Source organism: Peromyscus maniculatus, chromosome 1 (assembly GCF_049852395.1).
Source record: "Peromyscus maniculatus bairdii isolate BWxNUB_F1_BW_parent chromosome 1, HU_Pman_BW_mat_3.1, whole genome shotgun sequence".
NCBI classification, from domain to species: Eukaryota; Metazoa; Chordata; class Mammalia; order Rodentia; family Cricetidae; genus Peromyscus; species Peromyscus maniculatus.
This window is the reverse complement of record NC_134852.1, coordinates 144,423,565-144,441,935: the sequence shown is the minus strand read 5'-3', so window position 1 is coordinate 144,441,935 and position 18,371 is coordinate 144,423,565. Positions and strand designations below refer to the sequence as shown.

Genomic DNA, 18,371 nt, shown 5'->3' with positions numbered 1-18,371 from the left:
TCTCTTTTGGCAGCATAAAAGAGAGACTCTTAAGATGACCAAGTACGTAGAGCTGGTTATTGTGGCTGACAACCGAGAGGTAAGCACTCGTGAACCATCTCAGTACAGCTGGTTTCAAAAGGACATAAGAGGAGGTGCTTAGCCGGTTAGGACTAACCTGACCTCCATTGCCGAGGTGTTCTTAGAAACCTTGGAGACGAGCATTCCATTTGTGTTTTTCCAGTCTGAGAAAGCAGAGACTATTTAATATGTATCTAGTGTAATAAAATAATTGCAAAGTGTACCCACTTACCCCCCCCCAAAAAAAAACCCACAGTGTTTCTCTGTAGCTAAGCTCTCTAGGTAAGGAGAATTATCTAGGGGAAGTGATGGATGGCTTTAAATTACATTCTGACATTTTGGGAAAAGTTAGGTGTGCCTTAATCTGAATTAATGAATAAATGAATGAATGAATGAATGCTAGACATGGTAGAGAAATCCTTCCCTCTTGTGATATGGCTTTACACTGTTGATTTTTTTTTCTTTCACTTCATTTTAAATTAATTTTCTTTAGATTATCTTCCCTGTGGTTTCTTACCATCCTATTAACATATTATAAATTGGTGACATTTTTCTCCTAAACTCATTCAACATATGTGAGTGAAACCAGCTTGAAAATTTCTCAGAAAACTCTTCCCATTCTGGAAGGTCCACTTAGAGGAGAGAATGGGGAATTTGTTAACTTTTTTTCCATTCTCCTTCTTGGTCATGTTGCCATGAGCTTTCCTTGCTTCTCATATTTAATGTTTAAAAACAAATCTAAAGGAAATTTCTCAGGAAGTGAAAATCAAGATGATGATATGAAAAGTGGCCCTGGACAGCCCTTCCCGTTGTCCATTTTCTCGTTGCCAAAACATGTCCCTGCCTCCATCATTTATGAGGCTGGAAGAGCTGCAGAAGTTACCGTATGAGTCTTTGGCTTGAGTGAGCTGTAGGGAATTGCAGGGACTCCCCAGCTGGGGAAACTATCTGGCGTAATGTCAGCTCCTTGCATTGTAAATGTGGACACCCCCCAACACACACACAGAGTACAGGGTGCCCCCAAAGCCCAAGACTTCACATCTTGGGACCTGGGAAGAGGAATCCTGATTGATATTCTTATTGATATTAATGCTGGCATTTCAAATTGTTCAGTTTCAGAGGCAAGGAAAAGATCTGGAGAAAGTTAAGCAGCGACTAATAGAGATCGCTAATCATGTTGACAAGGTAAGTTCCTTTACAGGTAATTAAATCCCTCAAATCATGTCAGTGTTTGGAAATGAGGTTGAGAGAGTTAAGTGCTCTTCCTCTGGCTGAACAGAGACACCAAGATCTGCCTCTGGGTCCTGTGCTGGTCCTCTGAGTGTCCAGTCCTCTGAGCAGGTCCTTTCCAGGCCCTGGGCAGCTTTTAGGAGACCCCAGCCCTAGCTGGTCCAGACTATGGAGGCCTTGGGGACTCAGCTACCTCTAGTATCATGTCTTTGCTGGGAAGTGTTCTAACCTAAGAGAATTTTGGACAATGCATTAGATGGAATCCCAGGAGGGTGCATTGAACCTTTGAGAATGTGGTAGCTGGGCCTCTTCTTTGCTCTCCAGTAGGAAGTTCACAATGCACCAATGTGGACTAGAAGGTGGGCACTGTCAGAACCCAGAAGCTGACTTCTGGCTCAGTCACCATGTTAGATTACTTTTTCATCAGTGTGCCAGATACCTGTAAGAAAAACTGTGGAGGAGGGAATGTTTATTTCACCTTCTGGCTTTGGGCGTTTCAGGCTGACTCCAAGGCTCTGGACTATCATGGCAGAGAGGACATGGTGGAACAGGGTTGCTCAGCACATGGTGACCAGCGAGCAGAGAAAAGCAAGGAGTGGTCCCCAAGTGTATCTTTTCAGGACACACCCTTGTAATCCTTAAAGTCGGTCCCACCTCTTGGTAATAGCCTCTTAGTATTACTCCATCCAGGTAGCAATCATTGATTAGGTCAGAGTCTTCATGATCCAATCACATCTCATTGATCAGTGGGAACCAAAGCCATTTTCAGAAGCATTTTAGAAATGGCTGAAATGAACTGCTTCTTCCATTTTAAGAAGCAGTGTATCTGACCCTCTGCCTTTATCTCTCTTTATATATTATTTTTAGGTTATATCTTGCTTCGGTTCACAAAACTGAAAATGAGCAATTAGGGGTTTTTCAATGGCCTGTGGTAGTCATTAAAGGACAGTATGTCCCTAGAAGCCCTGGTGGGCTCGGTCCAGTGTGCCAGCCTGGACGAAGGGCGAGCAGGCCAGTTCACTGAGCACACAGACATGGTTAGCCGTGCTATTCCTGCCCACCTCTCAACAGCTCCTAGAGACCCTGGAGAGAAAACCCAGGCTCCTTGGGCAGCTCTGTGTCCACAGCTGTTGGCTGACGGCTCCGGGCAACATCAGACTTCCCAGTTTCAGTTTGTAACTACACTCGCGGGAGACTCTCAGCCCAAAACTCGTTGACTTGTCTCAGTGACCACTTCCTCCTTTGCTGACATCTTGGCTCGGTTGGGCATCCTAAATTAATAACTATTTAGCTGTGCTGGTTTGGGGAAAAAAGAGAAAATACCAGACTGGGAGACAGAGAAGTGACTCGGGGACAAAGGTGAGGTTCTAAAAAGGGTCAGAAAATCCCAGATGACAGAAACAGAATGTGTGCCTGATGGTCACGCTTCTAGAAAAGAACCGTGAGGCATTGTTCCCGGGTCCTGGCTACACTGTAGCAGGAGCAGCAGAGTGAGCATGTGGGGGGGGGGGGTTTGCATCGTGAAGCCCTCGCTCCCACCCAGCCTTCTGAAGTTGTGACTTCAGTAGCCCTCCTCTGATGACTCTGAATTTCTTCAGCCATCATGTGACCACACTCTTTCCCTCTTCCTGAGCCGGTTGTTGCCTGAAGAAGGCAAGCTCTCCTGGGACCCTAGGGAACTCTGCCTCCCCTCGTTTCTTATCCACTCCTTCCAGAAAACTTGGGCCCCTCCAACACAGCATTCCTTGGACTTCCCGTTGATGCTATTGCTCAGTGGGATAGCATATCAGTTAACCGGATTCATGGTAGCATGCGCCGTGCCTAAAGCCTGGTGGTGACCCCGAGCAGCTGAGCTAGGGTGAGGCCATCCTAATCTTTCTTTTCTCTGCTTGTGCCATGCTCTTGCCCACAGCAAGAACTGATGGGAGGAGACATTTTTAGATGTTGTGTAGATAAGAGACTCACTCATCTGTGTCTCTGACTGTGTCTCCGTACGTTCTGGGATCTCTGAGCCAGGCAGGCAACTGCCAAGCTCTATCTGTCCTACATAGGCCCATGAGCGTTTCTCAAAGTCTGCAGTCACGGTATTCATGTGCGGGAGGCAGTTTTAATGGTTCAAACCATGACATCAGAGTCAGCCTGTCTGTGTGCCAGTCCAGCCATGCAGTCATGATCTTGAGTAATGTCGCTGGCCCCTCCAAGCCTCAGGGTCTTGACTCTAAAATGGGAGCAATAACAGTTCCCAGCATAGGGTCACTTAGTGGATTAAGCCTGGGCTTAGAATGTACCTTGGCATCGAGCCAGGGCTGTACTTACGCTTATTATACTTCACTGACAAGAACCAAGATGGCCTGTGGGTAAACCAAGGAAGAACATCCAGAGAAGGTAGTCAAGGGATGGTGAATAATGGCTTGTGGTAGGCATAACGCACATGGAAGTTAACCAACAGTACCAACCTTAGAGAACCCACTAAGTCTGAAATCTGGGCTAGGATGTGGTTTGGGAGGGCTCGCAGAGAAAGACAAACTCTACATTGGTATGAAACCCTCCCTGTTTGGTTTGCTGGTGAGTTAGTGCTGAGAAAGATGATAAGTTAGGCCTGGGCAGACATTAGTTCCTGCTTCCACTCAATACTTCTGGGAGGCAAACAGTGTCCGTTTCTCAGAAGACAACCCTCAAGACCACTCAGGATATCTGGCCCTAAAGAAATACCTTAGAAAACTGGCATTGAAATATTTGTTTTCCCATTACTGTGGCCTTTGCATATGACACAGTATGAAACATCATCTTGAGGGGTGCCCCTGGCATGAGCAGGCATCATTCAGAACGATCCTGGAATGGTCTTTCCTGGATAACCTGGGCTAGAAGTTTGCCAACCGGCACAAGTCATGTGCTGCTTGATTAAAAACACACCATGGGACAACATTTTGCTTATGTAATTGTCTCATTAATGTATTAATTTCATATGGTTTTCTGTTATCTGTTTAACCCTGACTTGGACCACTGCAATCAGTGTAGCCTATGACATCATTTGTGCCCCAGCTGAGTTCTTTGGGTTCTGCTACTGACCCAGCACTCACCATGTGACTCTGGGGATCGGCAAGGGAAAAGATGGGCTGCCTCATGTGGGGGTTGAGAATCTGGGGTCAGAGGCTCAGCCTTAGGGAGCTCCTTGTGCCTCAGCTCACTGCATTGGAATGATGCTTAACTATCACATGCAGAGCTGCTGGGATTTCTGTTCCTTTGCTGGCCAGATGTTTCTAGAAACTTAGAGACTCTGCTTCCCTCTGGAGTTGCCTGTAATGCCTTTCTCCTTATGTGTCCGGGATCTCAGAAGGTGGGGACCTTCTTGTTACATGTAGACTTGTATGTCACCAGCATCAAAAGATTAATAGGCCACAAGATGACTCATGTGCTTACCACCTTGGTTGTGACCACAGAGTCGTCTCTCTATCAATTTGCTGTTAAGTGTAGAGCAAGGGTGATTTTTACAGGGCTCCCTCCCAGCCTTGTTGTCTTGTCTATAAATGGGAACAATAACAGTTCTTAGCTCTATAGTTGCTTTGGGTCCTGAACTATGGGCCTAGAAGAACATCAGCATCAACTCTGGGATGGACTGATGTACATTCCATGTTGACTAACCATTCACACTGCCCATGAGACAAGCCATCCTTGGGAAGCTAGAAGAGTTGCCCCCCTGATAGCCTATGGACTGGGGGCTTTGGTTGAAGTTATTACTGCCTATATGTAGGGATGAAAGAGAAGATTCGCTGTGGGTCTGCTCAAAGCTTTCTCAAGTTCCTTTCTCAAGTGAGAAGAACTCCATATGACAGATCTTCCCATCTTACCAGTGCTGAGATAACTTCTTGGGATGGTGAGAAAAATGTGGTCATGAAGTTATTGAAGGTTTTGTCTATGCTTCTGTTATTCTGGAAGGCACTAAACTTCCTAACTTGATAGGTAACAGAATATAATGGTGTCAGCCAAAGCTGAGTCTTTGCTGAGAAATTCAGATTCATCTTCAGTACCTCATAGGCAGAACACTGTACTTAAAACGAAAAAATTCTTACTTTTGGCAGAAGTGACTGAATTATCTTCACCCACTCATTGTTTTTTCTTGCAGTAGATATTAACTGACAGTATATAAAATGGTAGCTTGCACCCACATTTAAATCACAGCAAATCACTTGAAAGGCTCCCTCCCATACATCTATGGGCAGACAGGAGAAATGGCTGATAACTTTAGCATCAAATTGGTCAGCATTAGAGAGTCCAGCTAACATTTTACTTTGCAGCAGACACTACTTAAATCCTGTTGCCATGGGAACAAAGATGCACTGAGAGGGGTTTTCCTGACTTATAGCAATAAGCGTCAATGAAATCGGTTCTAATTTTCTTTTTAAGTTTCTGATAATGTGATCCTCCAAGGATGCCCATTTTCCTAGTTTTACAGACCACTGAACATCCGGATTGTGCTGGTAGGGGTGGAAGTGTGGAATGACATGGACAAATGCTCTATAAGCCAGGACCCCTTCACCAGTCTCCATGAATTTCTGGACTGGAGGAAGATAAAGCTTCTACCTCGCAAATCCCACGACAATGCTCAGCTTATCAGGTGAGGGGTACTGTCCTCTATTCAAGATGCAATGCCATCTGCACATACCTCCTGTGGGTACCCAGAGCCACATCTGTCTACACAGCATACTGGCTTCTCCAAAGGGCTTCCTAGCCTGCATCAGGGGTCAAGCACATCCCCACCTGGCATCATAGACCCAATGGGCAAGTCTCCTGTCCCTCTGCAGGACTCTCATTTCTGGCTTGGTTTGTTTTGGTTTTCCATAACTGAACATTTTCCTCTGTGCTAATTTTTCTGGTCTTAGTCTTTTTTGGTTTTTCGAGACAGGGTTTCTCTGTAGCTTTGCACCTTTCCTGGGACTGACTTGGTAGTCCAGGCTGGCCTCGAACTCACAGAGTTCTGCCTGGCTCTGCCTCCCGAGTGCTGGGATTAAAGGCATGCGCCACCACCGTGCGGCTGGTCTTAGTCTTAATAAGATTGCCTCAAACAGCAGTGTATCATTAATGGAAAAGCCTATATGTTTTTACATAATCTGAGAGCAAGGCATATGAGTGAAGATTGTCAGGTACCCGGAGAAACACAAGGGCCTTCCTCCTCTGGTGGAGAAGTTCTTTTTGACTTTCCAAGTCAGAAAGTGTCATCCAGACATTGTATTCTTCTTCCAGTCAGGATCTATAGGGCACCTACTAGGACCCAGATAGGTAATTTGAATGTAACAGTGGCCAGTATTAAATGTTCTTGCTCTGGCGAGTCTGTCTGCTGAGAAAAAAAAAAAACAGAAGAAGAGAAAGCATTAGAGATATGAAATTAAGTGGGGTGGGGCGACTGTCCAGCAACGCATGGTGAGTGACTCCAGACACCTCTGCATTTAAAAGAAGAGAATGTCCCTATATTAGCCTGAATCTATAAGGAATAGATGTTTTCTGAAATGGCACATGTTTATTTTAATCTTTAAGCACTTTATGCTATTATTCTTTTGTTCTCATGTAGCCTAAGTGAAACCTTCAGACACGGTGGTTTCTGTTCTTTGGTCTATCAGATCTAGCTTGTTGAACATTTAAGAGAAGGAGACAAGATAATTCTGCCCTGTGTGCACTTTAGAAAATGCCTCCGACCACTCCCAGTCAGTCAGTGTTCCCTGATCATTACTCTGGCCATTTCATCAGGGTCCCTGTGGATATGTTCAATTGCTTCCCATTTTATGCACTGGCCAATCCTGCACTATTAAAAGTCTCATGTACTTTGAGTTGGAATGTTTTGTTTTTATTTTTTTCCACTAGAGGAATCTGTCCAACCTAAACATCTGGAAATAAATTAACATCTTCTTTAACCTTCTTATTTACTCAGATGTATAGTTGTAACCATTCATATGGTCTGTATATATGAGCAGCTGTAAATACAATGGTTGTGAATATGAGTGTATAGTTGGCCCTTTACAACTGAGGAGTCCACGTGTGAGGATCCAACCAACTTCAAACCAGAAATGTTCAGAGAAAAAGTTCTATTTTTTTTTTTTTTTTGGTTTTTTGAGACAGGGTTTCTCTGTGTAGCTTTGCACCTTTCCTGGAACTTGCTTTATAGACCAGGCTGGGCTCAAACTCACAGAGATCCGCCTGCCTCTGCCTCCCGAGTGCTGGGATTAAAGGCGTGCACCACCACCGCCCCGCAAAAGTTCTATTTTTATTGAGCATGTACAGACCTTTATCCTTGTTGTCCCTGAATAATTCAGTATAATGACTGACAGAGCACTTACATTGCATTAAGGACAAATAATCAAAAAATTAGATTATATGGATACATTGGTTCTTTTGCAAACACAATGCCATGTTATACAAGGAATTGAGTATCTGTGAGTTGTGGTACCCTCAGAGGATCTAGATTTAATCCCCATAGATAACAAGGGATGGCTCTAGTGCAATAGTGAGATAATTGATAAAAGAAGGAAATTTTTAAAAAGGAAGGAAAGGAAAAGAAAACTAAAAAAGAAAAAAGAAACAGAAGTAGGGAAGGAACAATGCTATTTATACATTTGCTACCTCTAGCTAAATAGTCACCATGAAGATATCTAACTTTAATTTTTATTTTATTTCATGTGTGAGTGTTTATCTGCATATATGTCTATGTACTGTATGTGCCTGACACCCACAGAGGCCAAAAGAGGAAGCTGGATCCCCTAGGACGGGAGTTCCTGACCGTTGTGAGCTGTTATCTGGGTGCTGGGAATGGAATCCAGGTCCTTTGGAAGAGCAGCCAGCTCTTAACCATTCAGCCATCTCTCGGGCCTCATATTTGACTTTTCAAACTCTCACTGCATTGTCTGCGTTGGTACACAGCCAACATAACATGACTAAGTCACTTGATTACTTTATCCGAGTCCAACAAATACAATGTTAAAGTTTGAATGCATGAGCCTGGGATTAACACACTTGCCTGAAACAGTCCTTTGGTGTGATTAGATTCGTGATCAGTTTGAGATTCCAGATAGGACGCCTACATAGAAGCCACCAAGTTCCCTTCCAGAAACTTCCTCTGCTGCCAAGGCTTTGTGGGCACTTACGCGCTGTACTGGCTCTAGCAGAGTGATCGCCTTCCTGCCGGCGTCAGTCTCTAAAGCCATATTGGCAGAACGCTTTGAAGGATTTCGTGTCTGGCGATGAGGAGTTACACAGGAAAGCAAGCTCCAGCTACAGCAGAAAACTCCCAAGTGTCTCCTGTTTCCTTTAGCAAGCAGTGACTCCCAAAGACTTCCCAGCCTTTCTATCAGCAGGCATTGTTTCAAAGGAAGAACTCCCTCCAGTCCATCAGGAAGCAGGCAGGCTGCAACTTAGAAATACAAAGTGATGCCTGGCCACTGTCTGAGTCTGGACAACAAAACTCTACAAGAATTATGGGACCATCTTGCAACTGGAAACGTAAAGTGTAATGAAAAAAACATAAAAGTCACAAGTGCCGGGCGGTGGTGGCGCACGCCTTTAATCCCAGCACTCGGGAGGCAGAGCCAGGTGGATCTCTGTGAGTTCGAGGCCAGCCTGGGCTACCAAGTGAGCTCCAGGAAAGGCGCAAAGCTACACAGAGAAACCCTGTCTCGAAAAACCAAAAAAAAAAAAGTCACAAGTAACTAGTCCTGGGGCTGTTCGCATCATTGAACATTCTGTGGCAGGCCTGCCTAACAAGATTTGAAATGTTGGGAAAGGCATCCCTAATGCATGAGATTAAAGACAGTCCTTCCTTTTGTTTTCCAGTGGGGTTTATTTCCAAGGAACCACCATCGGCATGGCACCCATCATGAGCATGTGCACTGCAGAGCAGTCTGGAGGGGTTGTCATGGTAAGCCAAAGATGCCCAGGAAGTGCCTTCCCTGTTTCATTTCCCCTTGCCCCCAGGAAATCCCTACTCTTGTCAGACCTCATGAAATTAGCTCCTTTCCAGTGACGCTTTCTAAATTTACCTCTGTCCTTACTCCACCCATATTTATGATTTATTTTCCCGCACATGGGGGACACAGCTGCTACCCAGGGAAGGCAGACATCTCTCAAGTGGGACTATTGGTCCAAGTATTTCAATCCAGGAATGTTTCCTGGGCTTGGGATGAGCCAGGGCCTGGGGGTTGCCTTCTATGCTCAGTTTTTTTTTGGGATAGACTGTGGTCTCACCAAATGTTGCCGCTCAAGTGATTTTTTGATGGTTCTGCCTCTGCGCCCAACAGTCAGAAGTTTGAGGTTTTTCACTACGTACCATTGCAAATGCTTTCCATACCTTCTGGCCAGAGTACAATTTGTCTTTATCATAACCTTATTCTTGGAAGGCAAAGGCCTAGGTTTATTGCTTTACAGGGGTAACTTTGTCATGTATGGGGCTATATATGTTTGTAAAAGGAAATACAACGAGAAGCATGTTTGAGATTTCTTATGAGTTTAATGGAAGGAACTTAGACTGTCTGCCCAACGGGAGGCTCCTTCCCACGCTGGCCCTCCTGAAAGTTCTAGAAGGGATTCTCAGACCAGATTGTCCCTTGAGAATCTAGTGCCCACCATGGTATGGTCTCTCAGACAGGGAGTATCCTCAGAGCCTGTCCTCCATCTCCATTAAACAAATACACTGTCGCCCTCTGGAGAAGCCATGCTCCCTCCCCACCCTTCATATATAGGGCAGCTGTGGGTGTTCAGTTGTAGCCAAGGGTGGAAACAGTTACATTCTGCTGAGTGTTATTTTCTCTGCATACTGCCTAATCTAATCTTCCTAGTGATGGTACATAAACATTTTCCTCCCGTCTGGGAGCAGTGGTAGGTAATTTATGCAAGCCCGCACTGCGTGGGTAGCCTATGTGGAGGGCCTGCACCCACTCGTTGGCTTGCTTGAACCAGCTCCTCTCAGATTTCCTTTGAACAGGGAAGCCCTGCCGGTGATCTCCACTGTGGAAGTCACTGGAAAGTCTAGGTTTTGCTGGTGCCGGGTTAATTTCAAGTCAGATCACAGCTATGTTTTCATAGAACAGATTGTAAAGTTTTAAGAGGGAGTGCTTTTCAGTTTCATGGTTCCATGGTTAGCTGCTACTGACTGTGCCACTTAAAATTGGCACAAATACGTTTAGAAGTCAAAATGGAATTCTTCAGGAGCAAAGTGGGTCCTGCCCCTGCATGGGGCTGAAGCACCCCATGTCCCACAGGACAGGGTGGAGGGACTCCGCAGCTCCTATTCCTTGCTCTGTTTCTATAGAAACAAGTACTAATATTCCCTCTTTAAAATCGTACAGGGCTGGGCGGTGGTGGCACATGCCTTTAATCCCAGCACTCAGGAGGCAGAGCCAGGCGGATCTCTGTGAGTTCGAGGCCAGCCTGGTCTCCAAAGTGAGTTCCAGGAAAGGCGCAAAGCTACGCAGAGAAACCCTGTCTCGAAAAACAAAAATAAAATAAAATAAAATAAAATAAATAAAAAATAAAAAAATAAATAAAATTGTACAGAGGGAAAAAATCCCATTTGTTTTAAGTATGTGCAAGAAAGGTGAGAATAGATGCAGCTTAGGTGTCAGGCCATGAGAGTCAAGCGAGGCCGGAAGTTAATCATCAAGGGGGCTTGACTAAATGACTCAGCAATCAAGAGTTGTTGACAGTTCTGCTCTTCAGGAGGACCTGGCCTTGGTTGCTAGTACCCAAGTCAGGCAGTTCCTGACTGCCTGTAACTCCAGCTCCAAGGGACCCAGTACCCTTTCCTGGGCTCTACGGCCACTGCATTCACATGGACAAACCCACACACAGACACAGTCATGCACACACATAATCAAAAATAAATAAAATTTTCAAAGAAGTTGGTTCCACCAATTAGATATTATTGTCTTTACACACACCCCTTTTATTCCACAGAGAAATATCAAGTAGGGTGGAAATGCCATCATACAGTAGCTTTAACTTCTGTTGGATTCATGAGGCAACAAAACAACATCCTGCCCAGACCTAAAACATCTGCACTAGCTTTCCGTGGCTGCATCCTGAAGTTGGACTCCTATGTATTAGGTGTGATCATCACTATACCCAATGACCCTCAACTATAGAGTAAGGAAGTGATTGACAAAGAGGGAGGAACCCTTACAGAGCTAAAAATATGACTTCTAAGACCATGTCTCCACTTCTTCACAATAAAGTCAACTGTCAATCTTAGCAATTGAAAGTCACGCCTTTGTATCTAACTAACCAAAAAAAATAAAACAAACAAAAACCTCTTGATTCGGACATGCTATCAGACACACAAAAATATGTGTTCTTCCTCATTGTAAGCAGGTATAAAGGGATTACCAGTAATCCTTAAGATAGATTCTATATAATCACTTATGCTTGATATAAAGTAACTCAAACAATTAAAAACAAAACTGATGTTCCACAGAACAGAAAAACTAGCAGATGAGTATTCTTGAGGAACAAGTTCTTTGAATTTTGTGCCAAAGTATGCTAACTAAATTCCACCCTCCATGTGTTTTAGTACCAACATTATCTCCACCAATGCACGTTATTAAAAATTATTTCCTAAAACATGTCTACAGTACTTCCTACAACAGGAAACAGTGAAATGAAAATGAAGTAATTTATCAGGAATTTCATCTAAGAACAACTAGCTTCCTAGACCTGTTACTGTGTCTGAAACAATGGGCTAGTGAAAAAGCCCTGCCCTTGATGATACCACCAGTAAATCCATCGGCTCTCACAGAAACACACCTTTACCCAGAGTCCTTATGAAGACTGGAAATAAGAATTTTTCTAAAAAAAAATATATATATCATATTCTCTTCTAGATATGTTTTGGAAAACCTGTTATCTCTTTCTGGGTAGCACAAACCAAAATTCAAGCAAGATACTCATTTGCACCAGGGTCTGAACACCTTTTCCAAAACTCCATTCACTGGCAGAATTTCTATAAATCACATCTGCTAATTAACCAGATTTAGGTTAAGTAACTGTATTTTCAGTTATTTTTAAATGTCTACTTGGGATATGAGCCAAGCTATCCAAGGATTCCAGTAAGCTGGAAGTAGCCAGCAATGCTTGCTGGTGGCCAAAGGTTAACATGAACCCCAGCAGCTCCATCAGAGAATGGGGCTTTCTCTTCGTCCAAGGTCAGCTTAAAGGGCCAGCAAGAGTGAGCCATAACTAAATTATAATCTTAATTCAGTCAGCCTTCCAATGAATTATGTTCCATGACCAGCTGTTACTGTGGGTTGTCAATAACTTTCCCAGACTCCTCCCCTACCAGGCAGAAAGGAAGAGAGAGGGTTAAGTCTAGCTGTTCAGGGATGATTTGAAAGCATCCTCCATTTAGCATCGTCTTGATCAGGTAGCCTCTTCTTTCTATCATCGGGAATACTTTTTTGCCTGATGTTTTGCAAAGGAGAGATTGGCAAAGAACCCTGAGATATTCATGAGACAGCCTTCACCGGAAGAACCCCCAAATGGGCTTAAAGAAATAGGCCAAATGACTTCCCATGTTCAGAATTAATAATAGCAAGGCTCTGCATTGGGCCTTATGGGGGATTCAGCTAAACCAAGTGTTAATGATGGGAAAATGCCACGGGATGAGAAGATGGGTGGGAAAAGGCCAAGCAGATGTGAACTATAAATCTGTGCTCTTGTATTTCCTTTGAGGACCATTCAGACAGCCCTCTTGGTGCTGCCGTGACCTTGGCACATGAGCTGGGCCACAATTTCGGAATGAACCATGACACACTGGAGAGGGGCTGTAGCTGCAGAACGGCTGCAGAGAAAGGAGGATGCATCATGAACCCTTCCACCGGGTGAGTACCAGGCTCCAGTGGCCCGAGAGCGCACAGCTTGAATTGTGTGCTGAGAAACATCTTAGAAAAAGAGGAAACGCTACCCTCTCCCCTGGTTCTCTGAAGTATCCACAGAAGTTTCCTGAAAGAAATTCATGCACAAGTAGCAAGAGTGGACCGTGTGTTCTGGCGAGTCCTGGACAGCCAGCTTTAATGCCACACAGCACAAGGGCTGGCCTCTTCCCTGGGATGTGGTGGGGATGGATGCTATTATTTAGAAATCGAAAATTATCCTACAATCTCAGCACATGTTTCTGATTTGAGCATTCAGCTTCAGCTGACATTGGCTGGATGAGCCAGGCTTCTGAGGGCCTTGAGAATTCACCCTACAAATGGAAATGGGTCATGTGCCCTAGAGGATCGCATCCTGGAGCATGCTAGGTAGAAGGTGCCTTTTACTTCCAGTTGGATGGAGATGAGGGTTGGTTACCATATCCATGTTGACAGACCACTTAACCAGACCTCAGGGGTTTGAGTGAAATGACTTCACTGCTTTCAAAGATGAGGTGATCCCATTTCACTCAGTGACTTTCTGAAACCCGAGACTTGGTTCCAACAGAAAAAATAGAAGCTAATCCCACCATTGAAGTCCTTGAGTGAGGTGGGCACAGATGCTACCTGGGGAGATTCAAGCAGATATCCAGCTGGGCAGTGGTGGCACACGCCTTTAATCCAGCACTCAGGAGGTAGAGGCAGGCAGATCTCTGTGAGTTCGAGGCCAGCCTGGTCTACAGAGCAAGATCCAGGACAGGCACCAAAACTACACAGAGAAACCCTGTCTTGAAAAAAACAAACAAACAAACAAACAAAAGATGCAGATATCTTCTGACAGCTCTAAGAGCCTGTCCCAAACTGGAGTGGTGAGCTGATTTAGGCGAATTCAGAAAGGAAAGGACACACTGGGTATGGTGCCCTGTCCTTAGATTAAAATCCAAGATCGTGTAGACACTTTTGTGATGGAGCATCCCCAGCCAAGCCTGCTGTCTAAATTGTTGAACTGTGACATTAGGGGTAAAGGGTGTTGATCAAATTGACCAAATGACCCAGCAACTGGGGCTATCAAGCCTTGCTGGCAAGGAGAGATCATGGTGTGAAAGAAAATAGCTGTCTGTGAGCTTCGAAGTCCCTGAAGAGGGGAGGATTGTTGAAGAATGTGGTCTTGCCTTTGCAAATGGTACCCAGAGGGACTCCTACCAAATGGTGTTTAGGACACCAGCACCAGCTGGGCTAAACCACACAGCCCACTTCAAAGCTTTGCCACCTCCTGTGAGCCACTGCTCAGGTGCCCTTCACAGCAAGTTCCTGCTGCCTCAAGGCACCCTCACTGGCACTGCAGGGGCCACCTTTCATTCATGATTCTGCCTTAAACATAATTCAGCAGAGTCACCTAGGCCTTGTTTAATGATAGCAGGACTGTTATTGGTGTTTTTCACTCTTTTGGCTCTTTTGGGGGCCCCACCACCCAGCTCCCAAATAAATACATGGAGGTTTATTCTTACTTATGAATGCCCGGCCTTAGCTTGGCTTGTTTTTTGCCAACTTTTCTTAACTTAAATTGTCTCATCTATCTTTTGCCTCTGGGCTTTTTCCTTTCTCTTACTTCTGTGTATCTTACTTTCACTCTTACTCGGTGGCTGGCTGTGTGGCTGTGTGGCTGGTCCCTGGCGTCCTCCTCTCCTTGTTCTCTTGCTCTTTCTTCTTTTTCTCCTTCTATTTATCCTCTCTGCCTGCCAGCCCCACCTTTCCTTTCTCCTGCCTTACTATTGACTGTTCAGCTCTTTATCAGACCAATCAGGTGTTTCAGACAGGCAAAGTAACACAGCTTCACCGAGTTAAACAGCTGTAATGTAAAAGAATGCAACACATCTTTGCATCATTAAACAAGCATAAACAAATGTAACACATCTTAAAATAATATTCTACAACACAGGACCTGACTAAAAGTGAAGAGAGTCTAAAGTAACACTATCAGAGTGCTCTAAGCATGGCCCACCCTTGGCCCACAGGCTACATGCAACCTAAAATAGAGATGAATTTGACTCAACACAAAATTATACACCCACTTAAAACATGATGAGGTATTTCTTTTGCAATTTTATTTTTACAACTCAATTGTGCAGTTCTCAAGTGTGAACTTTATAGATGACATCATGTCACAATGTCAAAAGGTTGACTCTGCCTGCTAGAGACTAATACATGGTATTCTCTGAAAGGGAGGCTGGCCACACTAAAACATAATGTTCTCTGTATACAAAGCCTAGCAAAGGGGAAGAACCAGCTGGACATTTAGGGCAAGGAGCCACTGCTTAGCGTGTGAGGTTGGTCTGAGGACCACATGCAACCTTCTGTCTCACTACCCAGGGGGTCTAGATGGGGCCAGCCTCCCTGAGTAGCATGACCAGTGGCTCAAAGTTGAACTGGTGGGAGTTGGCCTGCAGCAGGGTGGTCTCTGTGTCTTCTCAAACTCATCCAGAGGACACAGGGAACACTCTGTATGCTTTGTTCCTCTGATTATCCCATGGACACTAATACATCTACCCACACACCTCCAGAAAAGACTCCCCACTGACCAACCTTGTTGCCAGCTGACATAGCGAGTGCTTTTTCATTTTTGATAAGAGAAAATGGAAGAGCAAAATCTAGTTAGAGACCGCTGGGTTGGATTGAAGAAATCATGCCATCCCAGTTCTGACTCAATTGTTCTTATGGCCCAATGGTTCTCATGCACACAAGCAGAGATGTGAAGCCCGGGGCCTTTGTGAGCCCTGTTAGCAAAATGCATAGGTCCATCTGTACACCTTCCCTGCCTCCCAGTCGGCCACCCACCCACTCATCCTCTTGAACAGGAGATGCTGTTTGAGGAGTTCTCAGCTGAGGAAGACCCTGTAGCCCTAAAGATCATACACGCTACAGGCATGCTCTCTAGCACTCTTGGGGTTTTGTGGGAGGTCTTTCTTGCTGGCAGGTGTCCACGGCAGGGCTGAACAGTGCAGGCCAAATTACCCTAGAGATATCTGAACACCTCAGGTAGAAATGACATTGTTAAGAGCTCAGCAAAACATTGTGAAGGCTTCCCACACACACCAGGGGCTTGCTAATAGCCTTTATTTGATTTATTCCTTATTAGCAATGTCAGAGTTTTCTCTTTTGCTGAGCTTGTGTTTTGTGTAAATCTTTTTCTATTTGGTTCTCATTTATGATCCCACATCCCTGTCCAGAGAGTGGTGTTTTTAATTTTCTCAGATGGAAAGCAACTTCCTAAGCAAGTGGGTGAATTAATCACAAAAGCCCATAGTGAGGGGAAAGCCGAGGAGCCCAAGCAATCCCCCATCATCCATCACCTATGGTGGAATTTCCCAGGCTGCTCCAGCATTATCTCATAGCGGTGGTTCCCTTGCCTCATGGGGTCCCTGGGAGAGGAGGGGGAGTGGATTAAATGAGATCATTTGCCTCTGTAAATTATAAATCACTCCCAAAGACAAAGGAGTATTAGTGTCATTTAGTTCACAGAGACAGCAAGCACAGACGTTGGACCTTTTTCAGAATTCCCACTGAGCTGTAGGAAGGACTTTTGGTTACTGTGTTACTGGGGCTGATTTTAAACTGATCCAAACACCGACCTTCCTCTGACTTCTTCCTCCCTGCTGATTGACCCATGGGTAGCTAGTGTCAAAAAAGTTGGTTAATTGAAGTCTGAGCCTGAAGGAGACTCAGGAAGAGATAGATTAATAACAGGTTTGATAGTCCAAAAGAAATAAATATCAGAAATGGACTAAAGAGTGTGTCCTGTAGACCACCTGGTTTTCCCTTAACGTAGTATCTTGTATCCTAACTCTAAAATCGTGACCCAACCCTCAACCCTAACAAACAGCACTGGAAGGCCTGCAAATTCAAGCGTGGAGCAGAGTCCTGTGCAAACCAGGGTGCCTGATTTCCTTGCGCACGGCAGCACTAGCTAGGGGGAGTTCCCCTATGGCTTGTCTCATTAATTACCAGAAGCCTGTGAGTGCCTTGTGTTTTATGTCTTTGGAGACGGAGCATATAAGACCTGCCTTGGAAATTACTCTTTGGTGTGTGTGGTGTCTGGGGGGCTGTGTTGGAGTTAAACATAGCGGCATCCATCCATTAAGGAGCTCTTTACAGCTCTTGGTCTTCCGGGGTGGAGTGTGCTGCATTCATAGGAATAAGGCTATAGGAGTGGTGAGAACACATTTGGAGTTAGCATGATAGTAAATATAGCTTGCAACAGAGTGGAAGTTAAGATTTATGTTCAAAAATAGTCACTGGTTCCTCTAATTTTTACCAGAAAAAAATTATTGAGAGCCGGGCACTTAGGCTGTCTGGGAGGAATGCATTGGAATCGGCCACACATTATGCTCCTTGATGGATATTGAGTATACACCCATAGCAGGACAGACTCATATCTGTGTGGTTCCCATTATGATCCCACATTCCTGTCTTGAGAGTAGTGTTTTTAATTTTCTCAGATGAAAAGCAACTTCCTAAACAAGTGGGTGAATTAATCACCAAAGCCCATAGTGAGGGGGATTTGTATTATAGTGGTAAAAAAGATGAGAAAATCAGCCAACAAAACCCCTGCAGGTTGAAGTCCCACAGCTGGTCAAAGTACTGAGAGCAAGCAACTATTCGATGCTCAGCTATAAATGAGACATGGACAGCGGCCCCTCCTAGACTCAGGGATCACTGATGAGTAGGAAGCAGAAGGAATTGGAAGAGCAGGAGGAAGCTGGGGAATGGTAAAGAATGCTGCCTCCTGAGACGATACCACTGTTTGACTCTTGAAGTCACTGTGGCTATGATTACCTGCACAAAATCTGCACAAGGTAGGGCCCAACCACACTCCTGTCCATGGAGTGAGGAGGGGCTCATAGGGCCCCGCCCCTCCCTGAGGATTTACCTAAGTAGTTAATGAAGTCGATGAAGGAAGGAAAGCCATTTTTCTTCGTGGTGTATCTACTGATTAGATGTCCTTGATATAAACAAACTTTCACCCGTGCTCCCATAAGCCACCCTAGTGAAACTTACCGGGTCACTAAAACAACAGCAAAAAGAAAAGATGAAAATACAAGAGGGGCTAGTTGGGAAGAGGGGGGGGACAGTGGAAGTGGGAAACATAAAAGATGAAGGGGAGAAATATGATTAAAACATGTACACATATGAAAATGT

General features: G+C 44.7%; 1 protein-coding gene across 1 annotated transcript in view; it reads left to right on the top strand.

Moving 5' to 3' along the window:
* Positions 1–18,371, top strand: part of Adam12 (ADAM metallopeptidase domain 12) — a 317,008-nt gene that overhangs the window by 231,769 nt on the left and 66,868 nt on the right. The window contains exons 7-11 of the mRNA XM_042285092.2: positions 14–79; positions 1,174–1,245; positions 5,736–5,905; positions 9,109–9,193; positions 12,997–13,145. Of these exons, the coding sequence (XP_042141026.2) occupies positions 14–79; positions 1,174–1,245; positions 5,736–5,905; positions 9,109–9,193; positions 12,997–13,145 (542 nt within the window). The remainder of the gene's footprint in view (positions 1–13; positions 80–1,173; positions 1,246–5,735; positions 5,906–9,108; positions 9,194–12,996; positions 13,146–18,371) is intronic.